The 18,008-nt window shown below is 40.8% G+C and overlaps 1 protein-coding gene across 1 annotated transcript in view; it reads right to left on the bottom strand.

Moving 5' to 3' along the window:
• Positions 1-18,008, bottom strand: part of rsrc1 (arginine/serine-rich coiled-coil 1) — a 106,696-nt gene that overhangs the window by 77,680 nt on the left and 11,008 nt on the right. The window contains exon 4 of the mRNA XM_035622730.2: positions 6,965-7,162. Within this exon, the coding sequence (XP_035478623.2) occupies positions 6,965-7,162 (198 nt within the window). The remainder of the gene's footprint in view (positions 1-6,964; positions 7,163-18,008) is intronic.

Below are 18,008 nucleotides of genomic sequence, written 5' to 3'. Positions count from 1 at the left end.
CACAAATTTGAACACAGAACAGGAACAGAGGTCATTTTCAGGCATAGACAACATTTTTTGAAGTTACTGACTCAAGACAACAAAAAAGTTCTCAGATGCTTGTCTCATCTTCTTAAATGTTCAAATATGGATGAATAAATGACATACTCTAAAAGATACATCTGAAAATACAAAATACATCTGAATAAAATTTTAAAGTGCCCTTACAAAACGCAATTTAAATTTCCTTATAATTGTTCCTGCATGTATGCTTACCTTTTGTTATTTTTTTATTGATTGTAAATGCAAAGAGTCTAAGCAAATTCCTCTCTGTTGGGTTCTCTATTATTCTTTGCATGACTTGCAAATAGGTAAATAGAGGGCTAATAAAATTTAAAAAAACAACAACATAACAGACATTCACAGAGACAATCTGAAAATATCGAATTTATTTTCTTGAGGTCCCAGACGCTTAAACGTGGCCTGGTTTGCCACGGTGAAGCTCAAATGTTCATGTCCATAGACCACATCCACCTTCAGCACAGCTCGTGTGAACATGCTTGGATATGCTGCCGACCACAATACAGAAACTTGTGCAACTCGGCTGTCTCCATCGGAGACCTTTTTACGATACATTTGGCCATGACGAGTCAACCGGAGTCTCCTACACAGAGCGGCAGACTGACCAGTACCGACAAAGCTTTGGCTACAAGGGGATTCTTAAAAATTACAACAATCCCACTATGAGGCTATTGTAAATTTAAAATTATTACACAGTTATATAAGGAAACCCTCTTTTTTTCTGGCCTTCAGGACAGGTTCGGAGCAGGGTCATGGAGCTGGGGTAGATGGCAGATAATAAACCATTCAGTCCAGTGGCAAAATCAGGTTTGTCATGTATCACTGTATAGATCTTACCAGGGTATAAGTATGTCTTGTGTGTATGTGTGTACATAAATTTCTAGTGAGATCGAGTTTATGTGGCCAGGCGATTTTCTATCCAATCTAAGCTCATTATCTGCGTGTTAAAAAAGCAACTAATGACTATATACAGCCACGGGCCAAGAAACACTGCAGCTGCACCACTCTGTTCGCCCATGTGTTTGTCTATTGGGACCTGTTTATGTGTGTGTACTGTATGTGTGTGTGCGCTTGCTGTCCACCCTTTGCATGCAGGCACACACTACTTCACCCACTCCTCAACCAACAACACAGCCCCCACCCAAACTAAACAGACAGCTTTGTCTTCAGCTCCATCCATGTCTGGTCTTGCTCCTGGCCACTAGGCTAACCCTCCTGATGCACACACAAATAAAACACACACTTACAGCTCATTGATTTTAGTCAATGTGAGTGTATCCTAACCTTCCGAGGACGTTGTTTGAAGTCTCTCTTACCTCCCTAGACCCGCTCCCAGAGCTAGACACAGCCTAGAGTCCTGCAAGAGTGCAGACAAACACGCATACACTAACACACATATACACACCAACAGCCAGTGGTCACATCCGCACCACCCATACACATACTCCCAACAGGCTGAGAGGATTGCCGCAGGCAGGGGCTACTTACGCGCAAGCACGCGGACAAACAAACACACTTACTTTCTCTGTGTATTACCAACGCTAATGATCTGATAGATGTTCAACAGAGGCAAAGAAGCGGACAATCACTTTGTCAGAATGAGACAAGATGGGAGAGAAAATCTACAGTCGTGAGCGTGTGCGTGTGCGTGCGTGCGTGCGTGCGAGCGCTTGTATCTCGTTTTATTTTCTCTCTGCCTCACAGCGTCTCGGTTTCCAGAGGTTAAGGCCGAGCAATGGAACCCAGCGAGCCAAACCGCGGCCTGTGGGTCCGGCCAGGACCCCTGCGGTGAGGCTGGGTCAAGGGAAAACACAGTAATGAGAGGAATTACTAAACAATCACATTCATAAAAAAAGTGATGGTAATGGGCAGGTCGGTGGAAATGGGTCTTCAGACAAAGATGTCAGTGAAAAGTGCTTTTTATTAAAGGCTATAAAAAGGCAACTCCACCCTCATATAATAAGCTGTTTTACAAGTGCGAATAATGGACGGTGCTGAAGTGCAGCTCTTCGCTAGAAGGGGAAAAAAACGACTAAATGATTCTTTCACAGATAAAGTCATCAAAAAAAGGCTTTAATGAAAGGTACGCATGCATTTCATTTCTTTAACCCTAAGCTCATTATACTAACTTCAGTTTTACATGTACAGGGAAAAGATGGCTCTCTGCTGCCATGAGAGGTCTCCACTCTGCTCCCCGTGCCTCCGCTCCCCAGCCTCTGCCCATTTTAGTCAGATGGACCAACAGTCCTCCAGTGATCGGGCCCAGACGAGGAGTTCATCCTAATTGGACAGACCTCTCTGATTGAGGATGAAGAGTACGGCAGCCTGCCCACGTTCCCCCACTACCTCGCTGATTGGTTACAAAGGAATGAAAAGGAGGTTGAAGCTGCCCAAAGAAAAGGGTGAGGAATTCTCACGATAGCAGAAGTTGTCAAGTTTGAGGAGGGTGACGGACAAGGCAAGAGAAAAGTGTATGCATGCATTAACAGTATGAGCAAAACACAAAAGGAAACTGGATCCTGACTGTACTTTTTCCATACCTTAACTAAATTCATTCAAGCTTGATCAAAGTCTGAACCATGATCGCCCTTAATGCCTTTTCAAACACTGACTTTTGATTAAAGATATTTAGAAAAAAAACTGTCACTTTGTGTGGAGAGAGAGCCATCTGTTAAATGTAGATTCTGTATTTCTGCTCATTAATTACAGGTGGGAATTAGGTCGGAACATCAGGTGAAGAATGATGTTACATCCAAATTATACTTCTGTGAAATATCGGCCTGGGGGCAGATGAACACGGCACATTGTTTCTCCTTCTCTGATTTAGGAGGGAAAAAACAGGCAAATAATGTAATTATTTAAATAAAAAAATGTTTTTATGTATTCTTACCTGAATAGAGCCACAATTAATTAAAACTAAGCATTGGGTCCACTTGCATGAGGGTTAGAAATCAAAGCTAAATTGGGTCTATGTGTATTCATTGATGTGCACCACCATCATAACTGTTTCTGACGTCATCCTTGTCATTTGTTCATGGTATATTTCAGTAAATCCCAGCGAGTCGCGTAGCTAATGTGAAACGAGAGCACAAACCAATGCCAACTTTCCCCATATGAAAACACATTAAAATCCACTAGATCAAGATTGCACCAAATTAAAATATGAATCTATGAATAAATTTAAAATTACTATTTGGTGTCAGGCTGATCTTCATTATATTTATTGTCACAATAGCCAATTGACTGCCATGTACTAGAATGCATAAATACTGGATACAAAACAAACAGCAAAAAGATAAAAGTGTCAGTTCAAAGAAATTAAGAAAAAAAATATTGTAACTACATCCAGTTTTATTTAATTAATTGTGTTATATAAAGTCCAGGTCAAAATCTATTTAAATATGGGACATGGTGCTGTTGATGAGTGATTGGGCTGTGGGGCTTCAAACAAAAAAAAGGTTGAAAACCACTGGAATATTTAACAAGACACAATGTCAATGAAGAGAAAATCACAAACAAAACAGTCTGAGTGCCAGTTACATTCTTAAAGGAAGCTCCTACGTACTCTTTGTAAATACAAAGTCAGTGGATTACACAGAGCAAAGCTTACCAACTGACCACACACACACACACACACACACACACACACACACACACACACACACACACACACACACACACACACACACACACACACACACACACACACACACACACACACACACACACACACACACACACACACACACACACACACACACACAATTACCCACTTACCCTTTGCCACTGGTGAAAGGCAACAAGATCTCTTAACAACAGCTTGTCTTTTTCAATAAATTTTGCATGAAAACATACCGCTGGAGCACCAAGTTGCCTGCTGTCATACTCGAGGAGTGTTAAATGTTTAATGACGACAACACCACACACACAGACTCAGTGTCAGGGTGCCGCTCTGAGAAGCCCCTCTTTCATCCTGACAGACACTATAAAGCCTCTCAGCCTGTACGCCACCCCGCCCCGCCATCAACATCGCACTGCTGCCGCTCGTCTCCCACCACCCAGCAAGGAAACCTGGATTTAAATGAGGTTGGAGTGTTACCGTGTGTGAGTGTGTTTGTGTGTGAGTAGTAGTAGTGAGAATGAGGGGCTCCTACCCTACCCCCATCACCATTAAGAGCAGAAGAAGAATGGAAGAGACAGAGGGAAACGAAGTGGCGTAGACAGATATGGTGCAGAAAAAGGCATGTTTTACATATTCCTGAAACATCTCACTGCTGCCTTATCTTCTGCTGAAGGAGAACTTGTTAGACAACCAAACTCCGGTGGGAGCGTCGGGGGAGGAAAAGTAACATCCATGTCAGTAAGGTTTTGTACAGTGATAACATAATATCAAGGTCCACGGATAGACCAGCTTGAGTATCACTTTGTGTGGTGATAAAGACAATTAAAGTTGAAATAAAGTGGGAAAAAAAATATTACTATATTACCTGATTACATCATGTCAGAAGCTATACATCAATTTAAGATTAAATGCCACAAATTGGAATTTTTGTGTTTTTCTATTTAATAATGAAATTAGTTTTCACTTCCTGGAGAGTAGAGCGTTTAAATAATGATCTATTACTGTTCCAGCAAATGTAAATTTCATACAAAATTACAAATTAATTAGAACCAAAAAATATATCTTTCTGAACAATCAACTCCGTCTACCCACTGTGTTTCATAAATTCTAGAAGCAAGAAACTCATTAAGATGTAAAGTGACAAAAGAAAAAAAAATGTTGTTTATTAATCAAGAATGTGGCAAACAGTTGAATATCCCGAGATTTAAGAAAACCAAAACATCTCTCTCTCCTACACACACACACACACGTACGTTACCTTTTATGATGGTAAGTCAGCACCACATGGTTTAGTCAAAATTATTCCAACATCATACCACCGCAGGTTTAAGTCATTTAGAAGGATAGACTGTTTGAAATATAATAATGCTGCCGCATGTGGAAATGCATAGGTGCACACGCACAAATCAACAAACTTACCGTATTTAAGCACACACCTGCACACAGACAAGCTAAAGCGGGGTCAGAGATAAAGGAAGAGATTCCTATCGGTGCTGAAGGATATTGGAGCCTTAATAAGAAAATAGATATTGTCTGCTGGCCTTACATTTCACTGTTAGCTTTATTTGTTTTCCTGATTCTGATCTAAGAAAGGCAATATGTAATAGCTTCAAATAAATGGAGCACTTTTCCTTCAAAAGCAAAGCTCCATGTTCTGAAAGAAAAACGTGAGCCCTGAGGTTTTCGGCCACGACAAGTACGAGCCTCCGTAAAGGGTGAAAAAGTAGTGTTGAATAGAAAAGTTTGGCCTTATATATTATTATAGTTTTCAAATTTGTTCTACCCTTTCTATTAACAAATTTACCAAAACTAGGAATCAATATTTAAGAAGACCATTTACAAATTGTACAATTTTAAATGCCCCTGAAACCAAAGCTTGACTATGCATAAACATTATTTGTAGCCATGCACATTTTCAAAATACACAAAATAAGTTGTGATTAAAAAAAATCGTAGTTAAGATTTACTGGCATAGATATATATTTCTAATATTTGTCTTTCACTTTTTTTTTCATTTTAGTGGAGACATAGCATACACAAACCTCTAGAAAAAGGTGTTAAAGTTTTGTGACGGTTCAATGGTGGGTCACCAGTGAGGGTTTTACTCTTTCTTTTTTAACACTCTTGGATACACTTGTCTTTTACCGCTATGGCTACAGATGAGTTTCATCATCTGATTGCAACGCTGCATCATTGACACATCTGAGGAATGAAGGTCTTTTTCAGCCAGACCAAAACATTACTATTTGATATCTCTGTATATTTCTATCCAGAGAAAACACGAAGGTGAATTTTTTCAGGCTTTCCACTGGATTCACAGTTTTCTCCCTGAAAACTTTATGTACTGTCATTCAAGTATCGCCTTGTTTGAAAGCCAAAAAACAGCTAACTTAATATAGCATGCACGTGTATACATGAAAAAAAGTTGTTCTTTAAAATCTCTGTTGAATAACGTGGGCCGACGCAGCCTAGATCATGACTGTAGATACAGTTCACCTGGGGGGTGGAAGTCTCTTAAATTGATGCACAGCACAGCAGTTGGTCGGCATGCCTCCTGGGATCCACACACAGTGCCATTCAATATGACAGACAACAACTTGACACCAGTCATATTACAATGGCCTCAAATCACATGAACCACACTGGAGTGCACCACTGATAAAACCTGCACTATACTGCACCTGGTTCTGGTGTGTATAAGAGTCTTAACTGGACATAAGCTTGCAAGTAAAGATGCAATTTGCCAACTCTTCTCCCCTTAATAAGGACCTCTCATTTATTGCTTTCCTTCCCTGGCATGGGCACCAGCGACATTGGAGATGCATATGATCTTGTTAGGTTTCTAGACTTATTGCAGCAGATCCCAAAGGGTGAGAAGCTGATTTAAAGACATCGGAAATCATTCGGTGACCAAAACATTCTCTAAAAAGCCAAACCTGCGCAGCACTCCTACCTGCCATCTATTCTTGAATCAGCATCACATCTTCTCCTGCAAGGGGGAATTATATCACATTACAAGTGCGGTGTCGCCCCATGCTTGATTACAGGGGGAAATGGAGAAAGAAAGGGACTGATGGACTGATGGATGGAAGTATCGAGTGATGGATGGAAAGAAGGAGGAGCCGAGACTGATCTCCGTATTTAAGTCTGTATTATACTGACCAGAGTAGTCTGTTCTCCTGAGGAGGCAGTGTTTTAGATTGAGCTGGGCCGACCCAACACTTGTTTAGACAGTTTGTGTCCCCCCGTGTGCCTCCATGTACAGAGTCATTCATCACTCACCTCTTTCTGTCAGCCTTGTCTTTACTCTTGTCCTTGTCTCTCCCTTTGTCCCTTTCCTTCTCTTTGTCCCTCTCCCGGTTGCGGCCCTTGCGCCGACTGCGGTCCCGCTCTCTGCTGCGGCTCCTTTTGCGGCTGTGGCTTCCCCGCCGGCTGCGGCTGCCACTCTTACTGCGAGACCTTCGGTGGCGAGAATGAGACCTAAAAGATATGAAATACAACATGAAATTACAATTACATCTTATTAAGTACTGACATGCTAATGCTTGTGATTTTGTTTTATCCTAATAGATAAGTTGTGGGAGGTTTGTATTTTCAGAGTTGAATATCAGCAACCTCTTCAAAGTAAATAATGAACCTTTTTTTATAGCCATGTTCTCCATTGTTGCCTTATCTACCACAGTTAATGTGTGTATGTCCCAAAAGGCTTTTTGATCACCCCTAGACAACTGTGGCTGAGACTTTCATGTAGCTGTGATGTGTGTGAAAAGTGACAAGAAACAAAAATAGGAACAAGGAGCGATGGGTTACGTTCTAACTGAGGAAAACATCTTGTGGATTGTGCATTGCAGTTGCAGTACAGGTTATTCACTTGATGCTTATCAATAAAATCTACGGCCCTTCTATGAACAGATTTCTCCCTGTGCGATTGAAGGATTGTATTGTCAAATAGCCACAATGCACAACAACAAGCCAAAGTTGCATCCAACTGTGAAAAAAGTGTTACATAAAACACTTCTATATTCTACCTAATACTTTTTTTATAGCTGCCTAAAACATTGTTTTTCATTGTGATACTTAACATTACATGTAACAAATGTTATAAGAAACAGGATTTGGAAAACAGTTGTTAATGGGTCAAACTGGAATCAAATCCAGAGACAATAACTATCGACTTTGAAATCAAACTGGAACTGGAATAAGACAGTAAGCTTCACAAGACAGACACAATTAACATTTGCATCTGTTTACAAAACTCACAATTAAATTTTACAGGATACAATTTTCCTCAACTAGCCAAATATATCATTCATTGGCTGGAAATAACAATGCAGTTATATATAATAATCACATTTATTGTGACTGACACAAACACACAAACACACAACATTCACTGTAAAAATGGAACCAATTAGAGCTGGGCTCAGAGGAAAGCCTGTCCTCAGTATTGATTCTGACACTGGCCCTCTGGTCTAAAAAAGATTTACAGTGGGAGATTTTCTCTGTTAGTTATGACAAAACACACACACACACACACACACCAGAAAATAGAGAATTGAAAGTGTAACTCATATCTCAATACGGTGACATATAGGCTAAGAAACAAATTACCAAAATACAACCACTTATTTATGTGACACTGCACCTGCCTCTATTAATGCAGGGAAAACCTTTTGACATACTCCTCGTGTGTGTGTGTGTGTGTGTGTGTGTGTGTGTGTGTGTGTGTGTGTGTGTGTGTGTGTGTGTGTGTGTGTGTGTGTGTGTGTGTGTGTGTGTGTGTGTGTGTGTGTGTGTGTGTGTGTGTGTGTGTGTGTCCATTTATTGAAACCCCAGTAGAAATCGGCAGCTAAGATGCCTTTATTTTCCATCATCTATCATTTTATTGATTTGTCTATAAAAACAGTCAAACGTGCTGGCCACGAGCTTTATTGCTTTCCCCCCTTTATTAGTTTGCAGTTTGGGACATCCAGAGCTGTCTCTCTCTCGACAGAAAACTAATCATTTTCTTCAGACGCCTGTCACCATCCTAACAGACAACACTCTGACAACTGTTGCAATCAATTAGGCCGAGGCAATCCCGATCTCTGGAGAGTTAGCTGCGCTATTTCAGTGTCTCTGTAAAAGAGAATCTGTTTAAAAAAAACAAAAGAGAGAGATGGAGATAAAAAACACTATTTGAACTTCAGTTTTTCAGGAAAAAATGACAAGCAACAGGCAGTAAATGTAAACCTAATTCACGGGGAAGTAAGTAAACCATATGTTTAGCACATACACCATCACATAAATCCCTTTCAGCTAAGAAGGCTGAATTCAACATTCACTTCTTTACTGAATAATCTATCAATTATTGATTGGTTAATAATTTTCACAAAAAACAGAAATACTGAAGAAATGTTCTTCGCAGTGGCATGATTTTTTGTGTTTCCAAAAAAAAGTGGGAAAAATCTTTAAGATTGTCAACGTATTCTGACAGACAATGAAGACAAAATCAAATTCTAACATTTGAGAAAGTTGCCATTTTGCTTACAACTGATTTTACTGCACGATTTAGCATCTAAAGAGCTGCATATTTATTTTCTAATGATACAACAGATCCCTCAATACCATTTTTTTCTCCCACAGTAAATCCTGTCTCACAGCATTCTGCAGAACAGACACTGCAGTGACAATCAGAAATAATTATCATGAAACATCTGATTCAGAGGCAGAGGTGAAAGCAGTCATCAGTCACTGGACATCTGATTTAGAATTTTTAACGCAGTGTCCACTGGAGCTACAATTATCCAAGTCAGGAAATCACAGCTAATGCACACAAAAAAGGAAAAGAAAAATATTGGCATTTTCGGGGTGCGGAGTCTCCAGGCGAGATAATCCATCAATGGCCCCAACAGACCTTGGAATGAGTGAATCTATGTGTTGACAATGCCCGCGTATGTTTGTAATCAACAGTACATGAGGAGAAATACAACAGAATTGCACTGTTCCAAGTTTAAGTCTTATATTTACAGCCAAGCAAATCGTGGCCAGAAGCAGCAGATGCAATAAACACAATCTCTCCCTCGCTCTGTCTTTCTCTGCCTCCCGCTCCCGTTCTCCCTCTGATGGCAAAGAAAACAGCCCACTTCTGGGGTGTGCAGCAAATTAAATTTACTGTAGTTAATAGAGTGAGCCTATGCTGCTAAATGTCAATTTCCTGACCAAGTCCTTCCCCTTGGAGAATGATTAGCTAATTTGAGGCTGGGGATAAATGGGCTAATGCAGGACACACAGATAAACAGCCACAGTTGGACCCCATGCCAAGTCCTTCCCCTGCTTTACATTTTATTGGCCTTATTATCTCCAGGGAAAATGGGCAACCCCTATGGCCTAAACATATTTTCATTTCTAATAAAAGGCCTTTGCTGGTTGCTCACACACACACACACACACACACACACACACACACACACACACACACACACACACACACACACACACACACACACACACACACACACACACACACACACACACACACACACACACACACACACACACACACACACACACACACACACACACACACACACACACCCTCGCAGCCGCCTTCCACCATTCCTCCCTCGTCTTCACCGTCCAGTCCATTAAATTGGAGCTCTGCAATTGGCTGCGACCATTTTCCCGGTGAATTATCAATAGAGTAATTATGCTGCATGTTGGGAGCTGGGCTGAAGCTTATCGCCACTGACCCCCTGGTGCACGCCAGGATATGATCCCTCGCCACAGCCCATTGGGGTAATTATGTGACCGGGTGTGAAGCTGGATGGTGTCTTACCCTTATCAGTCTGTATATTCTATTTCTGTTTTCATTGAAAATTGGACATTAATGGAAGCTGCGCAATACCTCTAGTGTCAGATACAGGTGAACGTCTCCAATGGAATCTGACCCTGGTTAAATCATTATTCATTCTCAGCAGTGACACACACGCACGCACACGCACACGCACACACACACACACACACACACACACACACAAATCATCGCCTTTAAACTTATCTTGCCTCTATTTGAACAGCAGTGACACACATTCACATTGTTTCCTCGTTTGCCCAAACACCAACCGTCTGTAGGAAGACAAGAACTTAGTTCATCCTGTCCATGTTGTATTTATTCCCAGGCTGAAACACCGACATAACTGTGATGTTTCTCAGTGATGCCCCGAGCAGCGTCCCCGTCCATTAGGGCCAGTGTGACGCAGCAATGAATAATGGCCATGTAACTTTAACCCTATCGCGTTTCAGTTAATGCTGGCGACAGTGACCCCGGTGTGACCAGTTCTTCTTGCCACCAACACAATAAAAGCTAGAAAAGAGTAATCATCGGACCAAGACATATACAGTTGTATTATTATGTTTCAACATCTCAATTTCCTGGCTTTATATTGCATTTATAATCATTGACCAGAATAACACGAGTCAAATTAGAATAGCTTAACTGAAAGTTTTGTTTCTTATAATCTTTTTGTTCATGAATGTGTCAATGAGCGAAGCTGAACTTCCTAGTTACCTGCAGGCCAGCCTCTGTGCCGCTACAATCTACATCTGTGGGGATTTTTTATTAATCTTTCTGAAAAGCTGTTACGTGACTCTGGAGTTATCTGTGCTTATTGTATTTTAAGCTAAACTGCTATGAACTACTACTACTGTTATTAAAATATAAACACTGTCATTTTGACAAAGATATAACAAGATGATTTTTTTTAGCAGTTACAACATTTATAGGTCAATCTTTTTTTGAATGAGCATAATGATGACATAGTCGTATTCCACAAATGTAAAAGTACAGAGTATGTAAAAATAAAAATTCAAAAAAGGCTGATTCAACAATTAATAATTGTACCAATTGACAAGAGGAAAATCCTAATATGCCTTTAAAACAATATGAACTGCGTAATGTTGGATAGACTGGACAAAAATGGTGACATACTCAGTGCAATTTGTTAAAGAGGGAAGGTGATGTGATCTGGCCTCGAAAAATATGATGCAAAATCATAGATTTCTTGTCAAGTTGTTCCAGTTTAAGTGTTTTTGTCACTACTGAGGAGGCATTTTGAAACCTTTAAATATGTTTCAAATCTTTGGTATTCATTCTCTGTGTCTACCACACACACACACGCACGCACGCACGCACGCAGACAAAAAGCATGCTGGTCGAACTTTTCCAAGCAACAGACTGATTGAAAACTGGCCCAATTGAAAGTATGAAGATCTATATTTGAAGAGCTTCATTAATGCGCTGTTCCCTGCCGAGTTATTTCCAGTGACAGAGCACACAGCAGCAGCTTCATGTACGAGTTAAAAGTCACTTTTCTTTTTTTCTGCCATTTCAATGTGTTTAAAAGCACCTTGAGTGAGAAATGTGCATTTCCTGCTGCCAAAAGACGTGGAAAACAGCTGTTCCTGCCTGACGCTGCCTGCTGAATGGAATGCAAATATGTTAACCATCCAGAATTTATTACTTTTGAGTGCTCTTCAAACGCAACGGCAGACACAAGTTTAATTTATGATATTCCTCTAATTATGAGAGCTGTTGAAATCATTTCCCAAGCTGCTTCCTCCTTCCAAGCAGCCACATTATCTGTTCCCTCAGTTCACAGTACACACACGCGCACACACACTGACTCAGTCACGCACACCCACACAGACATATACATATACACACAGACACACATACTAAATAACACAGAAGGAATCACTGTGAAGACGCGGATTGTGAGCACAATTAACAGAGCAAAGACAGAGCATGAGATATTCACAGAAATATTTTTTTCTTCACCTCCCACTGCTTCACAAAGGCAATGTTAGATTTGTCATAATCATCAGTTTGCTTTTAATTCAGCAGTCATCAACATAAACGTATGCAATGCCCTGCTACGCTGGGAAGCAGAAATGAGACCCCATGCAGGCCACCCACTTACTGCACCCCCATACCCACCCAAACACACACACACACACACACACACACACACACACACACACACACACACACACACACACATTGTTAGAGCCACAAGCCACAAGGTCAAGCCATTTAGCAGAGTTCAAATGCCTTCAAAGACCCTCAGATCTATATGAACCTACAACGTCCAGCCAGCGATGAGGGAAAAGATAACTTTCTGCAGCAAGATGTGGTTTCCGTGTGCGTGTGTGTATATCATGTGCATGGCTTTGTGTGTGCCTGTGCCGATTACCCCGCATCTTCATTGGCACATATGCCCAGTGTCACTCAGCCTCCTCATCGCAATCCTAAACTTGGCCGTCTGGCGTGCACCCGCGACCCCTGACCTCTGTGCAGCCGCAGCTCGACATGACACCCATTAGCAGCTGGAGCTGAGGGGGGCCCTGGCTCAGCCATTCGGCCCAGACACAAGGTCAAGTGGAGGTCACATTTGAGACTAGGTGCTAACTTGCAAACTCACTCACAGCAACTCGCGCAATTGAAACCCACTTTTTTTCATCCATCACTGCCCCGGAACGATTAGTTACACAGCATTAGGAGAGAGTTGTTTTGGTTGTCATTGCCTCCATCTGCAAGAAGGTGGTAGGCAGGGAGGTAGAAAAAGTTGAAGGACAGAGGAGGAGGAGGAGTGGAAGTGAGTGAGGACAAGAGAAGTGGAGACAAAAGGTGAAGGACACGAGGAGGCTATGGCAGAAAAAGAGCAATTAGATAAAGAAAAGAAGGATTTTAAAAGATGGGTAGTTAAGAACAAACATAAAAGAGGGAGAGGGTGAAAAAAAAAAGAATTGGGACTCGTGGAGAAGACAGAGCGGACAGCCGTGCTTCACATAAAGCTGGCTCCAATTAGCAGGTGTGCTCTCAGACGCTTACTCTCCCTCTCTCTCTGGTCAGGGAAGATGTATTTTTCTGCCATTATACACATGTATTTATGAAGTGGTAGGAGATCTAAGGGCCCTTAGCATAACAGCCTTTTATTGTTTAAATGTGGACTGCTAGGCCCCGTGTGCTTAAGTGATTTAGGAACCTCACAACTCCGGTATAAGAAAAATCATAAACGCTGAGACAAACCATGTGGGTGGACTGTAAAAAGGCACCGAGGAACGGGCCGACAAAAAGCAGACACACATTCCACTACTAAAGGGAAACTACACTTAATTAAACACCCAAGACAAAACTGGTATAGCGCCCTGTAAAAAACATTGCACTATTAGTTTCACCTCTTCAGTGGAATAACATAAAGTTGTCTTCTGACAGAACAGAGGCTTGTCTCAAAGAAGTTTCTAGAAATCTTTTCTTTTCTTTTTTTTTTTATGAACCGCCGTCAAGATTGAACAAGGGGAAGGAGAGAGAGACTGACGAACTAAGAAAAAGAGATCAAGAAATGAATAGAAAGAGAAAACACTCCACCCTCTGGGAAAAAAAGAGGCTCTCCCCTCCAATACATCTGTCACTTCTCATAAACTATGTGTCCCGTGCACAAAACTAGAAGGAGCTGATAATGAAGGTAAATTTTACCCGGCGGACGGGGTGATTTCTGCACTGCTACATAGAGAAAAGTGCAGCTGAAGAGAATCAGTCTTGTAAACAATGATGTATAGAAATATACAAACAACATACTAATCTTTTCTGGTACAATTTAAATGTGCAATATTCTTTGGGTCATGGCAGATATTTCTGCATAGATTATTTATTCTGGGAGGATTTTTTTACACAGCCACACTACTGAACTGCCAGCTTCCACAACATCCTTTCTTCAAGGTCTGCAGAGAGCGAAATGACAAAAGCAGCCAAGGTCTATTTTTTTTCTGATAACTTTTTAGATTATATATTTTTTTCCTACTTCTAAGTCTAAGGTATATCTTAACATTTTTCTTTTTAAGTTATATTCAATCTTTCCTTCTTTAAAATTCAAGTGAAAGAGTCAAAGGACTGATTTGCTATGCACCGTTGTTACACATGTTACAGCGATGGCATGAATGTCATCCATCACACGTGTGCAGTAGTGCATGAGAGACCGGGAGCACACTCGCTAAACTCCCCTTTTTCCTGGGCGTCAATATCCCACTGAGTTTACAGAGAAATTTGGCAAACTCCCACTCCAACAAAACTGTTGAATGCATTTAAAATATTGCCATTTGTTTTTAATGCTTTGATTTGAAGCCAAGATATCATGACATCGAGTTCTCTGTTCAACCCGTCACAGAAGTGATCTGCTCTTTGTTCAGCCAGTCGAGCGACAGTTGGCCACGTATCCTCCGGGCAATCCATCCCTCCGCACTTCCTCCTCATGTCCTCGAGTCTGCCAAAACGCGAATGGATAGACAGAGCAGAAGAGGAAGACAAATTTCGCAAAAAAATACAAAACCTCATGCGCATGCTGAGAAAGTGTTTCATTACTTTGAAAAGGATTGTCATGGTTTCAAGTCAGGACGAATATGATCCTCGTTTAATTTCTCGGCCATTTTCTGTCATTTTTCTCTTCTTTTTCCAAAAATTAAATTACTAAACGTGTGAGTGAAACCACATGCTTGTGTGTGCAACTGTGTAAGAGTGTGTGTGCGTTTTTGTGGGTCCAGACTTTTTGTTGACTGACAAGTGCAGGCAGTGGTTCCATTAGCTGGCAATTTGCTCTCAAGTTATCCAGGCGGGAGAGGAGGAATGACAGTGGACCTTATTTTTGGCAGGACAACGCACATGGCTCTGCTTAGGAGTGAGGAGTAAGTGAGGTGCTCACGCACATAATCCTAGGCCATCATTCAAACACTCTCATAACACATGCACACTCAGTCATGGAGATGGAGATCAATGACTCAAATAATGAAAATGTAAATCTATTGTAAACATGCACAGATTTACTTATTCTTAAAAAACAACAACTCAATGATTAATGTGGGCTGCAAAGTCAACACTAATTCCGACTATGACTATTGTAAAGACAAACTATACATGTCTCTGTGTATATGTGTCCACAGAGTCCCAGAGAACGATGGCATCCGTATGGTTTGAGCTGGAGCATAACTGGAGTACAAGTAAACACGGCTGACTGAGGTTTGTCCATGCCTGCTCTCTTAGCAGCCGTCTCTGTGGACTGGCTCAAAACCTGGCCACTGAATCACACGCAGCACATAAACATACCTCCCTCCTTTCCTGGGTTTATGTGTGTGTGTGTGTGTGTGTGTGTGTGTGTGTGTGTGTGTGTGTGTGTGTGTGTGTGTGTGTGTGTGTGTGTGTGTGTGTGTGTGTGTGTGTGTGTGGTATTTTTAAGAGTGAAAAGAAGAACTGTGGACAGACGGTGGCGTTTATCTGTGCATAAATTAAAGAGCAGAAGCTGTTAATTAAAAAGGGGAAAATAAGCACAGATAAAATAAAAACTTTGCTAATCGGCTACTTGGCAAGGTGACCTCTTAGTGCACCTGCTGCCATTCAAGGATCTGCTGTCCTGCTGGGCGAGTGACACAGGGGGCCAATGTGCAGGTCCGGCTATAAGCAGTAGGCAACTGGAAGAGACCCCCCCTCACCACCTCTCTCTCTCTTCCTCTATGTATCACTGTCTCTGTATGTCTCTCTCGCTCACTGTGCTTCTCCGCCTAGAGCGTTATTAAACCCAGGGCTCCGCTGCGGCTCCAAACAGCTCAATGACAACACACAGGGCCTGCCAATTAGAAATAATTAGACAGTCATTTCAGTGGCAAGTCTTTTTAAGTGCATATATAACGATGCAATGATGCTTATTAGCCGGCCTGAGCCAGCGAGGACCGGGGCCTCAAACGCTTTGGCGCTGGAGAAAATAATTATGCCACTGATCACAAAGCGAGCTGCACATCTCTGTACTTCACCTCCACACGTTTCAAAAATCCACTTCATTAGCTTCTGTAATTAATCCTCCATTAATTGCAGGAAAAGCCCAGTTTACCTCCCTTCGTTTCTAATTATCATCTTATAAATAGTTATGGTTATAATTAATGTGTTCATTAGGCAGGATATTTCTCTCAAAGCCTCGCTGGGAGCCAAAGGTCCGGCTCGGCTCTCTCTGAAGCCTAACCAGCCAGAAGGTGAGGCCATCCTGCCTGCATTTGCTTTTATTTTACTACATTCAACCTCCTAATTGGCATTTAAAACCCAATTTGGAAGAACTTCAAGAAGCTTAAATAGGAAAGGGAGACAGAGGGAAGGCAGAAAGGAAAGACAGAGAGGGGGGCAGGGAGAGAGAGATACATTTGGTGTTCATTTTCCTATGCCAGAGCAAAAAGCATTTCTGTCTCTGTCTTTCTCTAGGTCTGGCCAGACGGATGAGCATTTTCTCTGTCATATAGTAAAAACAATGAAAGCTGCTTACATGATTTTGGTCGTTGGCATTATGGAGTTTTTATTTGCTAAACAGTGCAAAGTGTTTCTCTAACCAAAGAAATAACAGAGGAATTGTCACACTTGTTTTGGATTTCAGTCATCAAACGCACATTTTTTGTCTTTGGTATACAGATTTAAAGCAACTAGTCTGGTTTCTATGATACTTAAATTAATCACAAAGATTAGTATTCATTGACACAGCTTTGGTGCGCTCAATGATTAGACCTGTACACTTCAAAAACATTTTTTATGAGTCAACTCATAAATTCCAAAACCTAATTACACTTGAAGACTTATATAATAATAAAAATGTGTATAGATGTTATCTATACTGTTATTTGGGGAAAACAGAATTGTGTATCTTAAAATGCACTTTGATGAAATAATGTCCACTGCAATATCTGAAAACAAATAATCATTATATTATCCGTTACAATTATTTGTATCTAAGACCTTTGTTTTTTTCCATTTAATTATGAGGGAGTATATTAAATACTACATATCATACACAAAATATCATAAAAGACAAAAAGAAAATAAACCTTTAAATAAAATAAAGAAAATATATATATGTTTTTTTTAATCCCATCTCCAGCCTAAAAATATGTACCAAAAAAATAAAAAATAAAAGTGGTTACCTATTGACTGATACTAGTCAGTTCTGGCTGAACATGTTGGGTAACTAAAAAATCTATGGACGAGTGAGTCTGACTTCATACGTCTTCTTATTCTGCAGAAAAAGGTCTTTGTATGTACCGTATTATGCAAAAGGACAGTATAGAAATAAAAATGCTTCCCCTATACAACAGTAAATACAGTATTACTTCACTATATGTATACAGATGATTTTGTTTTATATCCTCTCAAACTCTTGAATAAATGTTCTCTTTCTGTTTTTGAAACAACAGATTTAAACGCTAATCAGTGACTAATCACTGAAGCCCGAGAGCTTCATCCATCCCCCTCCTTCTCAAACAT

Source organism: Scophthalmus maximus, chromosome 11 (assembly GCF_022379125.1).
Source record: "Scophthalmus maximus strain ysfricsl-2021 chromosome 11, ASM2237912v1, whole genome shotgun sequence".
NCBI lineage: Eukaryota > Metazoa > Chordata > Actinopteri > Pleuronectiformes > Scophthalmidae > Scophthalmus > Scophthalmus maximus.
The sequence above is the reverse complement of the archived record's forward strand: the minus strand, read 5'-3'. Positions and strand labels throughout refer to the sequence as shown.